Source organism: Rhinopithecus roxellana, chromosome 12, assembly GCF_007565055.1.
Source record: "Rhinopithecus roxellana isolate Shanxi Qingling chromosome 12, ASM756505v1, whole genome shotgun sequence".
Lineage (NCBI taxonomy): Eukaryota > Metazoa > Chordata > Mammalia > Primates > Cercopithecidae > Rhinopithecus > Rhinopithecus roxellana.
In genome coordinates this window covers 118,055,593-118,072,253 of record NC_044560.1, presented here as the reverse complement: position 1 = coordinate 118,072,253, position 16,661 = coordinate 118,055,593, and the positions used below count along the sequence as shown (strand labels likewise).

General features: G+C 41.8%; 1 protein-coding gene and 1 pseudogene across 3 annotated transcripts in view; both read right to left on the bottom strand.

The window, feature by feature from the left end:
* Window positions 1–9,914: 9,914 nt before the first annotated feature.
* LOC115900702 lies at window positions 9,915–11,276 on the bottom strand (annotated as a pseudogene). The gene has a single exon (XR_004060368.1). The product of XR_004060368.1 is annotated as a putative zinc finger protein 137 (transcript).
* The window catches only part of LOC104676040 (zinc finger protein 761), a 27,776-nt gene continuing 22,390 nt past the window's right edge, over window positions 11,276–16,661 (bottom strand). For both annotated transcript variants that reach the window (XM_010380728.2, XM_030942040.1), the window contains one exon: window positions 11,276–13,614. In XM_010380728.2, coding sequence (XP_010379030.2) covers window positions 11,348–13,614 — 2,267 coding nt within the window. In that variant the 3' untranslated portion in view covers window positions 11,276–11,347. The remainder of the gene's footprint in view (window positions 13,615–16,661) is intronic.

Sequence of the window (16,661 nt, the reverse complement as noted above, 5' to 3'; positions counted from 1 at the left end):
GAGGCCATATCTCAGGCTGTCACATGGGGAGAAAGCTTGGACAATACCTGGCTTTCCTAGGCAGAGGTCCCTGCGGCCTTCCACAGTGTATTGTGTCCCTGGGTACTCGAGATAGAGAATGGCGATGACTTTTACCAAGCATACTACCTGCAAACACTTTTTAAATAAAGCACAACCTGCATAGCCCTAAATCCATTAAACCTTGAGTCAACACAGCACATGTCTCTCCAAGTGCAGGGTTGGGGCTAGGGTTACAGATTAACAGCATCTCAAGGCAGAAGAATTTCTCTTAGTACAGAACAAAATGGAGTCTCTTATGTCTACTTCTTTCTACATAGACACAGTAACAGTCTGATCTCTCATTCTTTCCCCACAATTTTCAGTTCATATACTCATCAATTAATGAATACATACAATGAGGAAAACAGTAAGTGTTGAGGTGAGATTTGTAAAAGGTGTGAATATAGAACATATACAAAAATTAAATCTGTAAGGCCTGGAATCTTGTGCATTTGAATAAATTGAAGTGGTAGATTTGGATTTGATTACTTTATTTTATTTTATTTTATTTCATTTTTTTTTTTTTTGAGACGGAGTCTCGCTCTGCCGCCCAGGCTGGAGTGCAGTGGCTGGATCTCAGCTCACTGCAAGCTCCGCCTCCCGGGTTCACGCCATTCTCCTGCCTCAACCTCCGAGTAGCTGGGACTACAGGCGCCGCCACCTCGCCCGGCTAGTTTTTTTGTATTTTTAGTAGAGACGGGGTTTCACCGTGTTAGCCAGGATGGTGTCGATCTCCTTGACCTAGTGATCCGCCCGTCTCAGCCTCCCAAAGTGCTGGGATTACAGGCTTGAGCCACCGCGCCCAGCCTATTTTATTTTATTTTTTGAGAGGGATACTCACTCTGTAGCCAGGCTGGAGTGCAGTGGCACGATCTTGGCTCACCGCTACCTCTGACTCCCTGGTTTAAGCATTTCTCCTGCCTCAGCCTCCTGAGTAGCTGGGATTACAGGCATGCGCCACCACGCCCAGCTAATTTTTGTATTTTTAGTAGAGATGGGGATTCACCATTTTGGCCAGGATGGTCTCGATCTCCTGACTTCGTGATCCGCCCACCTCGGTCTCCCAAAGTGCTGGGATTACAGGTGTGAGCCACACTGCACATGGCCCTATTTATTTATTTATTTATTTTATTATTATTATTTTTGAGACAGAGCCTCGCTCTGTTGCCCAGGCTGGAGTGCAGTGGCATGGTCTCAGCTCACCACAACCTCCACCTCCCGAATTCAAGAAATTCTCCCTGCCTCATCCTTCCAAGTAGCTGGGATTACAGGTGACTGCCACCACGCCCAGGTAATCTTTTGTATTTTTAGTAGAGATGGGGTTTCGCCATGTTGGCCAGGCTGGTCTTGAATTCTTGACCTCAAGTGATCCACCTGCCTTGGCCTCCCAAAATGCTGGGATTACAGGCGTGAGCCACCGTGCCCAGTCACATTTATTCATTTTTAACTGGCCAATAATTGTGTCTATTTAGGGGATATAATGGGATGTTTAGATCTATGTATACATAGTAGAAAGATTCAATCAAGCTAATTAACATATGCATCACTTCACCAACTTACTGTATTGTTGTGATGAGAAACGGATATTAGAGTTTCTTTTAAGCCAGACAACAGCATTACAAGATAATCCAAGACTGATAACTGCTATCTAAAACTGATTATTAGAAACTTTCCTGTTCCCTAAACGTTGCCTTCCTAACTTCAAGACTGAACACAGTCTCACCATAATCAACAGACTCCTTATGTTTTCAACAGAGAAACAATGACTCTCCATTTAGCCCTTCAGAGAACTTTGAGATAACATTTCTATGCCAGCAACTGCCACTTGAGGCCGCGGACTCCGCACAGAATTAGATATTTTTGTAGATTTATCCCAGTGATTTCCAGCATCAGGTCATAAGGGCATACAGCTAATTATCCTTAATAGTCTTCTATGATTTCTGTAAAGTGGCTGAACCACAGACAGATGTTAGAGTTCCAGTCTTCAAGCACCTTAAAACCCAGCTTTCATCATCATGTGGATTAAATACCAAAAAATCATTATTATGGAAGGATTAAACTAAACTACATTAGGAGCTATCAGGCACTGGTGTAGGGTCTACAGTCCCCAACTCTCCTTCCTGGCTCAGCTCATGCCTCAGGAATTAGTCTTCCTTCCTGTGTGGCTTTGACATTAGACTAGTTTCAAACCCCTAAGATTCCCTTTTCTTGATGTGATCTCTTATCTGGACCTCCTTTTTTTCCTCCCAAGATGGAGTTTCACTCCCAGGCTGGAGTGAAGCAGCATGATCTCGGCTCATGATAACCTCCGCTCCCCAGGTTGAAGCGATTCTCCTGCCTCAGGCTCCAGAGTAGTTGGGATTATAGGCACCCACCACCAAGCCTGGTAATTTTTGTATTTTTAGTAGAGATGGGTTTAGCCATGTTGGCCAGGCTGGTCTCAAACTCCTGACCTCAGGTGATCCACTCCCCCCTTGGCCTCCCAAAGTGCTAGGATTACAGGCATGAGCCACCACGCCCGGCCATATCTGGACTTCTTATATACCTCCTTCTATTCCAGACTCTACCTGTTAAACTGAAGCATGAAACACTCACCTGACCCATCCTTCTGTCTGGATGGTGAGCTCAGTGACCTGGTCATGCCAGTCAGTATTATATGAGAGGGCAGAGGCCAGACTGCTAGATACGGGCTTGTGGTTCTGTGACCTCACCTGCTCTCACAACTGCAATGATCATTTTACCTGTCACAGGTAACAGTGCAGTCCTAGGACGCTATTATGCTTTTAAAACTTTATTTCCCTTTTGTAATTATGAACAAAACATTTACTAATTCCTAGGTAGTATCTCCAAAGGGATTTTAGAGTGTCTGGGGAGATTCTTCTCTTTGATCCCTGGAGGCAGAGAGGGTCTCACAAGAAGGAAGCAGGAAATACTGAGGTCTGGTATGTCAGGCACCTAACACACGCTACGTATGTCTCAGTGGATTCTCTGCCTCCCAGAGAACTCTTTCCACCCAAAGTAGATTTCCTTATAATATTTAGATCTTTGATAGTTTAAGCTATATGCAGATGATTAGAATCAGGCAAAGTACTTAAGATGGATTTTGAAAGACATGAAAGGAAATAAAAGGAAGAACATAAAGCCATTAGTTTAAATTAAAAATTTTTGAACTTGTCACTCTGCCTTCCACAAAATAGACCTAAAGACAGATATATCATTCAACCCAGCAATCTCATTACTGGATACATGCCTAAAGGAATATAAATTGTTCTATTGTAAAGACGCATGCGCATATATGTTCTTTGCAGCAATATTCACGATAGCAAACATGAAGAAATTTAAATGCCCGTCACCGGTGGACTGGATAAAGAAAATGTGGTACCTATACACCATGGAATACTATGCAGCCATAATAAAGAACGAGACCATGTCCTTTGCAGGGACATGGATGGAGTTGGAGGCCATTTTCCTTAGCAAACTAACCCAGGAACACACACCCAAATGCCATATGTTCTCACTTACAAGATGGAGGTAAATGATGAGAAGACAGATACATAGAGGGGAACAACACACACTGGGGCCTATTGGAGGGCGAAGGGTGGGAGAAGGGAGAGGATCAGGAAATATGATTAGTGGGCTCTAGAATTTATACCCTGATGATGAAGTGATCTGTACAACAAACTCCATGACACACGTTTACCTATGTAACAAACCTGCACCTGTTTGAACTTAAAAGGCTTTTAAAAATAAAAGAAACCTGGTCAGGCACGGTGGCTCATGCCTGTAATCCTAGCACATGCCTGTAATCCTAGCACTTTGCGAGGCCTAGGCAGGCAGATCACCTGAGGTTAGGAGTTCGAGACCGGCCTGGCCAACATGGTGAAACCTCGTCTCTACTAAAAATACAAAAATTAGCTGGGCGTGGTGGTGTGCACCTGTAATCCCAACTACTTGGAAGGCTGAGAGAGGAGAATTGCTTGAACCTGGGAGGCAGAGATTGCAGTGAGCCGAGATTGCAACACTGCTCCCCAGATCTGGGCTACAGAACAAGATTTGGTCTCAGGGAAAAAAAAAGAAATCAATCGACTTGTGAGCACAACTGAATATCAAATAATATAGAAATTTCATAGAAACATATAGTTTACCAATATTTAAATATATATTACTATATAATTATATTGATATATAATTATATTGATGTATAGTTATTGTGACCTATACATCGTGGCCTATGCAGCCATAAAATGGTACGAGATCATGTAAAATACAGTATTGTAAAATACTATACTTTACTATGAAATACTATATTTTATATAAATAAATATAAATATATGAAATAAATAAAATATATTTTACTATGTAATATTTTACTATGTAAAATATAGTATTACAAATATAGTTTATCAATACATAGTATACCAATTTCTCTTTACAGAAACATTCCAAAGAGTAATAATTTTCTAGCTAGACTGACAAATTTTTTTCTCAGTGCAAAAAAGTTTACTGGTCCTATGATGTTGTAGGCAGGTCTCCAACTCCTGGTGCTACTTCTGTGTTTATGTTATGTTACCTACCAAAAGGAATTTGGCTGGTAATTTCCTAATTAACGAAGGTTACTAGTCATTTGAATTTTTTTTTTTTTTTTTTTTTTTTTTTTTTTGAGACTGAGTTTCGCTCTGTCAACCAGGCTGGAGTGCAGTGGCGCGATCTCGGCCCACTGCATCCTCTGCCTCCCTGGTTCGAGCGATCCTCCTACCTCAGTCTCCTGAGTAGCTGGGATTATAGGCACCCCTCCATGCCTGACCTCATTTGATCTTGAAAGAGAAAACTGTGTATAATCCCAGCATTTTGAAATGCCGAGGTGGGTAGATCACTTGAGGTCAGGAGTTCAAGACCACCCTGGCTAACATGGTGAAACCCCATCTCTACTAAAAATACAAAAATTAGCCAGCACGGTGGTGTGTGCCTGTAATCCCAGCTACTCGGGAGGCTGAGGCAGGAGAACCACTTTAACCTGGGAGGCGCTGGTTGCAGTGAGCAGAGATTGCACCACTGCACTCCAGACTGGTCGACAGAGCAAGACTCAGTCTCAAAAAAAAAAAAAAAGAAAAGAAAAGAAAAGAAAGTTATTCTGGATTATCTGGGTGGGTCCTATGTGTCCTTGCAGCAGAAATGTATGTCAGAGAGATGCAAAAGCAGAGGAAGTTAGGACCCAGGAGCGTGAGGGTGCTTTCACATGCTGGATTTTGAATATATGGGAACCAGAAGACAGAAATGAATTCTGACAACAATCTGAATGAGCTTAGAAGGAAATTCTGCCCCCACAGTCTCAAGACTCGATCCCGTGGCTTTGACCTTGATTTTGGCCTTGTGAGACCAGAGTACCCACAAAAACCTGACACATTTTTCATCTATGAACTGTGAGAAAATAAACGAGTGTTGTAGTAAACTGCTGGCTATACCGTGGCAATGCACAAACAGAAAATTAACACTCACCTGAACAAATGTAACAAAATATTTAAACACTAAAATAAAAAGTAGTCATTTATATCGACATAATTTTTACCGTTTGTGCTGTATCTTTCTGCCTATACAATTTCATAGAATATCTAAAATTGCATCTGAAACCACATACAAAATATATATGTATATACACACCATTCAGAAATTCTGTTCATTATTCAATATTTAAATATATATTTGCAGAGTTACATTTCTAATTCAATAGCTTTCACCAATCAGTGACGTTTTCTATTTCTTTTTCTATTTTTTTTTAAGATGGAGTTTCACTCTTGTTGCCCAGGCTGGAGTCCAATGGCGTGATTTCAACTCACCTCAACCTCTGCCAACTGGCTTCAAGCGATTCTCCTGCCTCAGCCTCTGGAGAAGCTGAGATTACAGGCATGTGCCGCAATGCCAGGCTAATTTTGTACTTTTAGTAAAGATGGAGTTTCACCATGTTGCTCAGGCTGGTCTCCAACTCCCGACCTCAGGTGATCTGCCTGCTTCGACCTCCCAAAGTGCTGGGATTACAGCAGTGAGCCACCATGTCTGGCCAATCAGTGATGTTTTCATACCAGTTGCAATAGATCTATGCATGTTTTAAAATGCCACATCAGATTCCACGGTAATTATGAATAAACCATGTCACTGCAACACTCCCTGTTTACACATTGACAGGACTGAGTGTGTCCATCTGTTTCCTGCCAGAGCACACATCACAGCATGTGGATCACGCTGATTGAGTACCTGTGGTGACCTGTGTGGTCCTTGGATAGATTATTATTGCACCATGGTGTCTGCACATTCTCCCCAAGACAGACAACTGATAACAGACCTTGCGAGTAGCCATAAAATATCACATCCCAACAAATGCGCACCCAGGTAACTCCACCCAGTACTGTCTCCTCTAGGCCCCTCTCATCTGGTAGAAGGCCCGAAAAGAATGGGATTTGCACGAAAATCCCTCACTGGGAGCCCGCAGTTTGTGGTGGGATATGGGAACTGCTTTATTTGGGTTTTTCACCACGGTGGGGATGGGGGGGGGGGTGTGGTGGGGTCAGTCCATCCTATATCCCCACTGCTGCAGGAAAATTGGGGGGCATCTCTGGGAAGGCATCTGAAGACAGAGTAGAAACTCATATTTTGTTCTCTCCTGTGGCAAAGGATTATTATAACATATGATGTTTGCTGGAAGTTTTTCTTTTTTCTTTCTTTTGTTTTTGAGACAGAATTTCACTCTGTCTCCCAGGATGGAGTGAAGTAGCGTGATCTCGGCTCACTGCAACTTCCACCTCCCGGGTTCAAGCGATTCTCCTGCCTCAGCCTTCTGAGTAGCTGGGATTACAGGCATGCGCCGCCACCGTGCCTTGCAAAGTTTTGAATTCTTAGTAGGGACGGGATATCGCCGTGTTAGTCAGGCTGGTCTCAAAGTCCCAACCTCTGGTGATCCGCCCACCTCAGCCTCCCAAAGTGCTGGGATTAGAGGCGTGAGCCACCGCGCCTGGCTTCTATGGAGCTTTTTAAAAAAATCCTTGTGGCTATCTCGTTTAGGAATAAAATAGAAGGCAGGTTTGTCTGACCCAGTTGCCAGCGTGACTTTTCTCTTTGGCTTAGTAATTTTTATTTTCTTTTCACATGCTTGTGACTAACATAATGCTCTGACACAGATATTGTTTTATGTAGATTTTTCCAAACTAGTGAAGTCCAAGAGTCTGTCATGAACTGGGTTATGGGAGACAAGAAGATTCCCAGGAGAATCCTGGTCTCAACCAATCCTCCCACATCAGCCTCCCAAAGTGCGAGGACCACAGGTGTGATCCAATGAACTCAGAGTTAAAAAAAAAAAAAAAGCAATACAGAAATTAAGGTATTCTACAGAATTACGTCATTTCAATTTCTTGAAAAGTCTCACATATTTATTACTGAACCCAGTCAACCAACGGGTTCATAACAGATTCAGAGAGAAAAAATATATTCCCAATAAAACACGTCCAACTCTCCAGACAGTGGTGACATTTTCAGCTTGATATGGTAACGTGATAGTGACGCCCAGACAGCGTAAATATGTGTGCCATCTCATGTGCACTTCCTTATAGACCCAGCTTGGTTCTTCTCCAATGTCTCCTTTTAAAATTGTAACTGTTTTATTACCAGTTTTGATCTGAATCCACTGGGGAATGGAACAACTTTGCTTTTGTTTCTTGGCCAGGAATCGCTTAATCCTGAAAGTCTTATGAGAAGATCCAGTGAGAAGCAGAGTCAAGTACACACCATGAGAGGAGCGAGGAAGAGAAGGGGCTTGACATTTTTTTTTTTTTTTTTTTTTTTTTTTGAGACGGAGTCTTGCTCTGTCGCCCAGGCTGGAGTGCAGTGGCCGGATCTCAGCTCACTGCAAGCTCCGCCTCCCGGGTTTACACCATTCTCCTGCCTCAGCCTCCCCGAGTAGCTGGGACTACAAGCGCCCGCCACCTCGCCCGGCTAGTTTTTTTATATTTTTTAGTAGAGACGGGGTTTCACTGGGTTAGCCAGGATGGTCTCGATCTCCTGACCTTGTGATCCACCTGTCTCGGCCTCCCAAAGTGCTGGAATTACAGGCTTGAGCCACCGCGCCCGGCCTTTTTTTTTTTTTTTTTTTTGAGACAAAGTTTTGCTCTTGTTGCCCAGGCTGGAGTGCAAAGGCGCCATCTCAGCTCACTGCAACCTCTGCCACCCGTGTTCCAGCGATTCTCCAGCCTCAGCCTTCTGAGTAACTGGGATTATGGGTGCCTGCCACCATACTGAGCTAATTTTTGTATTTTTAGTAGAGACGGGGTTTCACCATGTTAATCAGCCTGTTCTTGAACTCCTGAATACTATTTCTGCTGTTACCTGTCAGTCCTCTTCATTGCAGCAAAAACAAGATTTCTTTTTTTTTTTTTTTTGTAAAACTGATGTGGGCCAGGCACCGTGGCTCATGCCTGAAATGTGAGCACTTTGGGAGGCTGAGGTGGGTGAATCATGAGATCAGGAGTTCAAGACTAGCCTGGCAATATGGCGATACCCCATCTCTACTAAAAACAAAAATTAGCCGGGTGTGGTGGCGCGCATCCGTAGTCCCAGCTACTAGGGAGGTAGAGACAGGAGAATCGCTTCAATCTGGGAGGCAGAGGTTGCAGTGAGCTGATATTGCACCACTGCACTCCAGCCTGGGGAACAGATTGAGACACTGTCTCAAAACAAACAAAAGAAAACAAAAAACTGATGTGGATGGTGTGCCTGCCGCTCCTTGCATCATTTTCAACACTGTCTTGTCCCAATTCAAAATGAGTTATCCGTTTACAAACTGTTTATTTCTTTTGGGCATTGTCTCCATAACCTTTTCATAAAGCATCAACGATTTCATTATTCCTCTTCCCAAACTTTCCCATAATTATTCTTTTATTGAGACAGTATCTGACTCTGTCACCCATGCTGGAGGACAGTGGCATGGCCACAGCTCACTGCAGCCTTGCCCTCCCAGGCTCAAGCCATCCTCCCACTGCAGACTCCACAGTAGCTGGCCCTGCAGTCAGGTGCCACCATGCCCAGCTAATTTTTGTATTTTTTTGTACACAAGGTAGTTTCACCATGTGCCCAGGCTGGTCTTGAATACCTGGGCTCATGTGACCTACCTGTCTTGGCCTCTGAAAGTGGTGCGATTAATGGCCTGAGCCACTACATCTGATCTCCTCATAAATTTGATATTTCTTCTTGTTTCAATTTTAGCAGAATTTATATTGCTTTGAAAGAATCTCTTCTCAAACTCATGTCTTATCCTTCTGAGTGCCTTAAACTACAGCCTGTCCAGACATGTTATAACAGACTTGTACGAGGTTATTTTGGTGCAAAAACTGTGAAATTCATGCACAATTTTCTCATAATACGTATTTTTCCATGAACTTCTTCAAGATCCCTTGTACTATAAAACTGTATTCAAGAGGACATTAAAAAAATGTAGATATTCGAGTGCCACTTATTTCTGGAATGCAAGGATGGTTCAACATATTCAAGCAAATCAATGTGATATACCACTTGAACAGAAAGAAAGATGAAAACCACATCATCTTAATAGATGGAGAAAAAGTATTTCACAAAATTCAAAACCCAGTCATCATAGAAATCCTAAACAAAATAGGTAAAGAAGGAAATTTACCTCAACAATAGAAAGACCATCCATGAAATGACCAATGAGTAAATAACCAAGCAGGGAAAATTGAATGCTTTTCCTGTAGGATCTCACATGATGCTAGAATGCGCTCACCCCTTCTATTCAATCAATACTGGCTGTCCTAGCCAGAGCAATTAAATACCAGAGGAAATAAAACTCATCCAAATCAGAAAGAAAGAAGTAAAATTATATTTGTTTGTAGATGACATGATCTTCTGTGTAGAAAATCACAGAGTCAACCAAAATACTACTGGAACTAAGTAACATATTCAGTGGATTTGCACAATACCGTATTAGCACCAAAAATTAGTTAAATTTCCAGTTTAACAATAAACAATTTTAAAAGAAAATTTTAAAACACTTCCATTTGCTGGAGAACTTAAATTAAGAAATACTTAGAAATAAACATAAAAAGGTCAGAAATTTGTACCTTGACATCTACAAACATTGATTGAAATGATTAAAAACATAGAGCTACAACCCATATTGATGGTTTGGAAAAATTAATGTTGTTAAATAATTATATAACCCAATGTGATTTAGATTCAACACAATACCCATAAAAATCCCTATCAGTTTTTGTTAAAGAAATGAAAAACAGGCAGGGAAAATGGCTCACATCTGTTGGCCAGGCTGATCTCAAACTCCTGACCTCAAGTGATGTACCCACCTTGGCCTCCCAAAGCGCTCGGATTACAGGTGTGAGCCACTGTGCCTGGCCGAATCCTCTTAACATAAACACTTCAATGTCAATTAATGCTTGAACTCAATGTTAACTCAACTCAAACTCAAGTCAATGCTGAATTGACTCTAGTGTCAATTAATGCTTGATTGTTTGCTCTACTCATTGCATTTGGAACAACTACCTCCAAAATGAATTTTCTGATATTCTGCAAGGAGTGAACTCAGACTGAAGACCTTGGTACATTGATGACATTTGTAAGATTTCTGTCCAGTATGCATTCTCTGATGTCTAATGAGGTGTGAAGTAAAGGCTTTGCCACAATCATCACACTTGTGAGGTTTCTCTCCTGTATGAATTATCATATGTTTTCCATAGGATGAAGCTTGACTGAAGATGTTGCCACAATCATGACATTTGTAAGGTTTCTCTCCAGCATGAGTTCACCAATGAACTGCAAGGTATGAACAACATCTGAAAAATCTGCCAAATTTATTACACTAGTATGATCTCTCCAATTATGGATTCTCCAAAGATTCACAATGGTTGTAGCATTACTGAAGACTGTGACAATCATTACATCAGTAAAGTTTCCCTACACCATGAATTGCCTGATGGTAAACAAGTGTTGACTGCCCATTAAAGACTGTCACACTCATTACACTTGTAAGGCTTCTCTCTAGTGTGAATTCTAGGATGTTGTGCCAGGTGCGAATCACACCTGAAAGCCTTGTCACAAACTCTTACATATTTATGGTTTTTCTCCAGTAGGAATTCTCCTATGTCTTTCAAGGATTGATGTGCGACTGAAAACTTTGTGACATTCTTCACATTTGTAAGCTTTCTCTACAGTATGAATTCTCCTGTCTTTCAAGGCTTGATTTGAGACTGTAAACTTTGTCACATGCTTCACATTTCTAAGTCTTCTCTCCAGTGTGAATTCTATGATGACCTGCAAGGTGTGCTTGTTGATTAAAAACCTCACCACATTCATTACACTTGTAAGGTTTTTCTCCAGTATGAACTCTACGATGGCATGTAAGGTATGACTTCTGACTAAAGTTCTTGCCACACTCATTACACTTGTAAGGTTTCTCTCCAGTATGAAGTCTACGATGGCATGTAAGGTTTGACTTCTGACTAAACGTCTTGCCACACTCATTACACTTGTAAGGTTTCTCTCCAGTATGAAGTCTATGATGGCATATAAGGGATGACTTCTGACTAAAGGTCTTCTCACATTCATTACACTTGTAAGGTTTCTCTCCAGTATGAAGTCTATGATGGCATGTAAAATATGACTTCCGACTAAAAGTCTTGCCACACTCATTACACTTGTATGGTTTCTCTCCAGTATGAATTCTCCTATGTCCTTCAAGGTTTGATTTCACACGGAAAGCTTTGTCACATTCTTCACATTTGTAAGGTTTCTCTCCAGTATGAAGTCTACGATGGCATGTAAGGGATGACGTCCGGCTAAAGGTCTTGCCACACTCATTACACTTGTAAGGATTCTCTTCAGTATGAATTTTCTGTTGGATTTCAAGGTTTGATTTGAAACTGTAAGCTTTGTCACATTCTTCACATTTGTAAGGTTTCTCTCCAGTATGAAGTCTACGATGGTGTTTAAGGGTTAACTGCTGATTGAAGGTCTTGCCGCACTCATTACACTTGTAAGGTTTCTCTGCATAATGAAGTCTACGATGGCATGTGAGGGATGACTTGTGACTAAATGTCTTGCCACACTCATTACACTTGTAAGGTTTCTCTCCAGTATGAAGTCTGCAATGGCATGTAAGGTATGACTTCCGACTAAAGGTCTTGCCACACTCATTACACTTGTATGGTTTCTCTCCAGTATGAATTCTCCTATGTCTTTCAAGATTTGATTTGAAACGGAATGCTTTGTCACATTCTTCACATTTGTAAGGTTTCTCTCCAGTATGACGTCTACGATGGCATGTAAGGGATGACATTCGGCTAAAGGTCTTGCCACACTCATTACACTTGTAAGGATTGTCTTCAGTATGAAGTTTCTGATGTATTTCAAGGTTTGATTTGAAACTGTAAGCTTTGTCACATTCTTCACATTTGTAAGGTTTCTCTCCAGTATGAAGTCTACGATGGCATGTAAGAGATGACTTGTGCCTAAAGTTCTTGCCACACTCATTACACTTATAAGGTTTCTCTCCAGTATGAAGTCTACGATGGCATGTAAGGGATGACTTCTGCCTAAATGTCTTGCCACACTCATTACACTTGTATGGTTTCTCTTTAGTATGAACTCTACGATGGCATGTAAGGATTGACTTCTGCCTAAATGTCTTGCCACATTCATTACACTTGTATGGTTTCTCTTCAGTATGAATTCTCCTATGTCTTTCAAGGTTTGATTTGAAATGGAAAGCTTTGTCACATTCTTCACATTTGTAAGGTTTCTCTCCAGTATGAAGTCTACGATGGTATGTAAGGGATGACGTCTGACTGAAGGTCTTGCCACACTCATTACAACTGTAAGGTTTCTCACCAGTGTGACATCTACGATGGCCTACAAGGTATTGCTTCTGATCAAAGAGCTTGCCACATACATCACATTTATATTGTTTCTCTCCTATATGGATTATCTGATGTTTCCTTAAGAGTGATCTATTACTAAAGGCTTTGCCACTCTTATTACATTGGAAAGATTTTTCTCTCATAGGTACTTCCTGTTTCTGTGTAAATAATGAAGAATTCTGGAAATTATTCCCATAGTTATTAGATATATGTGTTTTGGGCCTACAAGAATTTCTTTGGGTTGTTGAAACCGAGGAAGCATTGTTGACAGACCTCTCAAGCTGATTATCAATTTTCTCTTCAGTGTGAAATATGTGCAGTTCAGGCAGATGTGAAAGAAAGCTTAATCCAAGCTGCTCTTTAATAGGCTTGTTTCCAGCATGACTATGATCATATCGGTCTGTACTACCTGTCAACTTTTTGATTTTTGTCATGGGTGCTTCATGGCCATTTCTTTCATCTTCTTGCCACTGAAACTCTAAGTCATCAATATCTTTATCAACATCCTGGAAGCAATAATCTCCAATTTGATGACTTTCATGTCTTTGCAATGTCCATGTGTGGAGCACTTCTCTATTGCTTTGCGCTGTTGACAAGAACTCCTTCATCTTGCATTTGGAAGAGATATCTACAAAATATAAACACCAAAAGGTTTCAAATTAAGTACAGATGGTAAATAATGCTGAAATGTGTAAATATGACCCAAAAAAACAATACTTATTTCAAACCTTCTAAACATGACCCTCAAAGTTTAGGAACAGAAAAGCGTAAGATTTTTTAACAAGTAAAGGGCAATTACATGTGCTTCAGATTATTTTTACGGAAGCCTATTTCCAACATCGTGACAAAATACTGACAGGGCACAAACATGTGTAGCCTAAAGTAAGGAATATTTGAATCGTTTGAGCCCAAGAGGTTGAGGTTGCAGTGAGCTGAGATTGCACTACTGTACTTCACTCTGGGAGATAAAGTGAGACTCCATCCCAAAAAAAAAAAAAAGTTAACACAATGTTTTTCTGTAGTCCCAGCTACTCGGGAGGCTGAGGCAGGAGAATGGCGTAAACCCGGGATATGGAGCTTGTGGTGAGCTGAGATCCGACGACTGCACTCCAGCCTGGGCGACAGAGCAAGACTCCGTCTCAAAAAAAAAAAAAAAAAATACAATGTTTTTCTGAATAACTGTCATAAAATTACCTAAATCCATGCAGAAAATGCACGTTGTGACATTTGAAATGTTTTTTAAATTTTTATATTTTTGAGACAAAGGTTCACTGTGTCACAATGGGCCGGAGTTCAATGGCCTGATCTTGGCTCACTGCAACCTCCACCTTTTAGGTTCAAGGCACACACCACCATGCTTGGCTAATTTTTGTATTTTTAGTGGGCATGTGGTTTCAACATTTGGCCAGGCTGGCCTCAAACTTTTGACCTCAAGTGATCCACCTGCCTCAGCCTCCCAAAGTCCTGGGATGGCATGCGTGAGCCACAGAGTCCAGTGGCACTTTGTGACATTAACTAGTGGACTGTGTCAGTTATATTGTATACCCATACCGAAAAGCCTTATGTACAGTCATAAAATTTAATTAGTAAAATATTGCAATCCATAAAACCAGCAAGCAAATAATAAGTAGATTTAGACAAACCGCAAAATTCTAAACAATTCCCTGTTAAGAAAAATGCCAAACTTCTACTTACAACCAGCACACAATATAAGAACTGAAATACATGTTAAGATTACTACCTTCTGATTTATGAGGTCAAAAAAGTACACAGCATTATAAGGAATAAGAATTGACTAATGGTCGGGCATGGTGGGTCAGGTCCAGCACTTTGGGAGGCTGAGGTGGGCAGATCATGAAGTCAGGAGTTCGAGAGTAGCCTGGCCAACATGGTGAAATCCCAACTCTACTAAAAATATAAAAAAATTAGTTGGTCGTGGTGGTGAGTGCCTGTAATCTCAGCTACTTGGAAGGCTGAGGCAGGAGAATCATTTGAACACGGGAAGTAGAGGTTGTAGTGAGCTGAGATCGCACCATTGCACTCCAGCCTGAGTGACAGGATGAGACTTCATTTCAAAAAAAAAAAAAAGAATGGGCCGGGCGCGGTGGCTCAAGCCTGTAATCCCAGCACTTTGGGAGGCCGAGACGGGCGGATCACAAGGTCAGGAGATCGAGACCACCCTGGCTAATACGGTGAAACCCCGTCTCTACTAAAGAATACAAAAAACTAGCCGGGCGACGAGGCGGGCGCCTGTAGTCCCAGCTACTCAGGAGGCTGAGGCAGGAGAATGGCATGAACCCGGGAGGCGGAGCTTGCAGTGAGCCGAGATCCGGCCACCGCACTCCAGCCCAGGCGACAGAGCGAGACTCCGTCTCAAAAAAAAAAAAAAAAAAAAAAAAAAAAGAATGACTAACACTGTCAGAGGGTGCAATTACCATGTCACAACTACATTTATGAAACAGCCAGGCAATACAGCAATTCTATATATATATATATGTATTGTTGGCCTTAATTATCTAGTTCACAATGCACGAAATATAAAACATAGAATGTGTACTGGGAAAATGTTTAAACTGAGATCAGAGAAAACATTTTATAAATCAAATGGCACAATAAAAACATAAAAAATATGATGCAGGCTCCCAGGTCTGAATGTTCTTCTTGACCAAAAGCCATGTTCAGAGTTCTTATTCTCCAATAGGATGTTCCTGCAGATGGGGCCTTTGAGAGAATCTGGTCATGGGTGTTGAATACTCATGAATAGGACTTGTGCTTTCGTAAGAAGAGATATTAAAGAGCTGATTTTCTGTTCCTCTTTCCCCCATGTCAGGACATGGCAGGAAGATGGCTGGACTAAACCATGAAGAAGGCTCTCACCAGGAACCAATTTGGCTGGCACCTTGCTCGTGGATTTCTCACTTTCCAAATTCATGAGAAATAAATTTCTATGTCTGAAGCCTCCTAGTTTAAGCTATTTCTTTTCCTGTTTATTTTTGAGATCGAGTCACGCTCTGTCACCCAGGCTGGAGTGTAGTGGCAGGATTCTCCTGCCTCAAGAGATTCTCCCACCTCAGCCCAGAGTCTCACTTTGTCACCTGGACTGGAGTGTAGTGGGGCAATCTTGGCTCACTGCAACCTCCACCTCCCGGGTTCAAGTGATTCTCCTGCCTCAGCCTCTCGAGTACTTGGGATAACAGCCGTGCGCCACCATGCCCAGCTAATTTTTGTATTTTTGGTAGCGACAGGGTTTCACCATGTTGGCCAGGTTGGCCTCGAACCCCTAAACTCAGGTGATCTGCCCCTCTCGGCCTCCCAAAGTGCTGGGATTACAGGTTTGAGCCACCACACCGGGCCAATTTCTTGTATTTAGTAGATTCGAGGTTTGATCATGTTGGCCAGACTGGTCTCAAACTCGTGATTTCCAGTGATCCGCCCACCTTGACACCCCAAACTGCTAGGATTAGAGGCAGGAGCCACCTCGGCTGGTCAGTCTAAGCTACTTCTGACAGGACAGTGAAATGACAGAGACAGGAACAGGAGCATCTCATCATCAACATCACCAAAGACTGACAAATCTGATTAAACAAAGGAAGTTTAGAGCCTGTACTATAAATCTTGTAATACTTGAAGGCATCTATAGCAATAACATGTTTTAAAAACTTTGAGGGGCCGTGT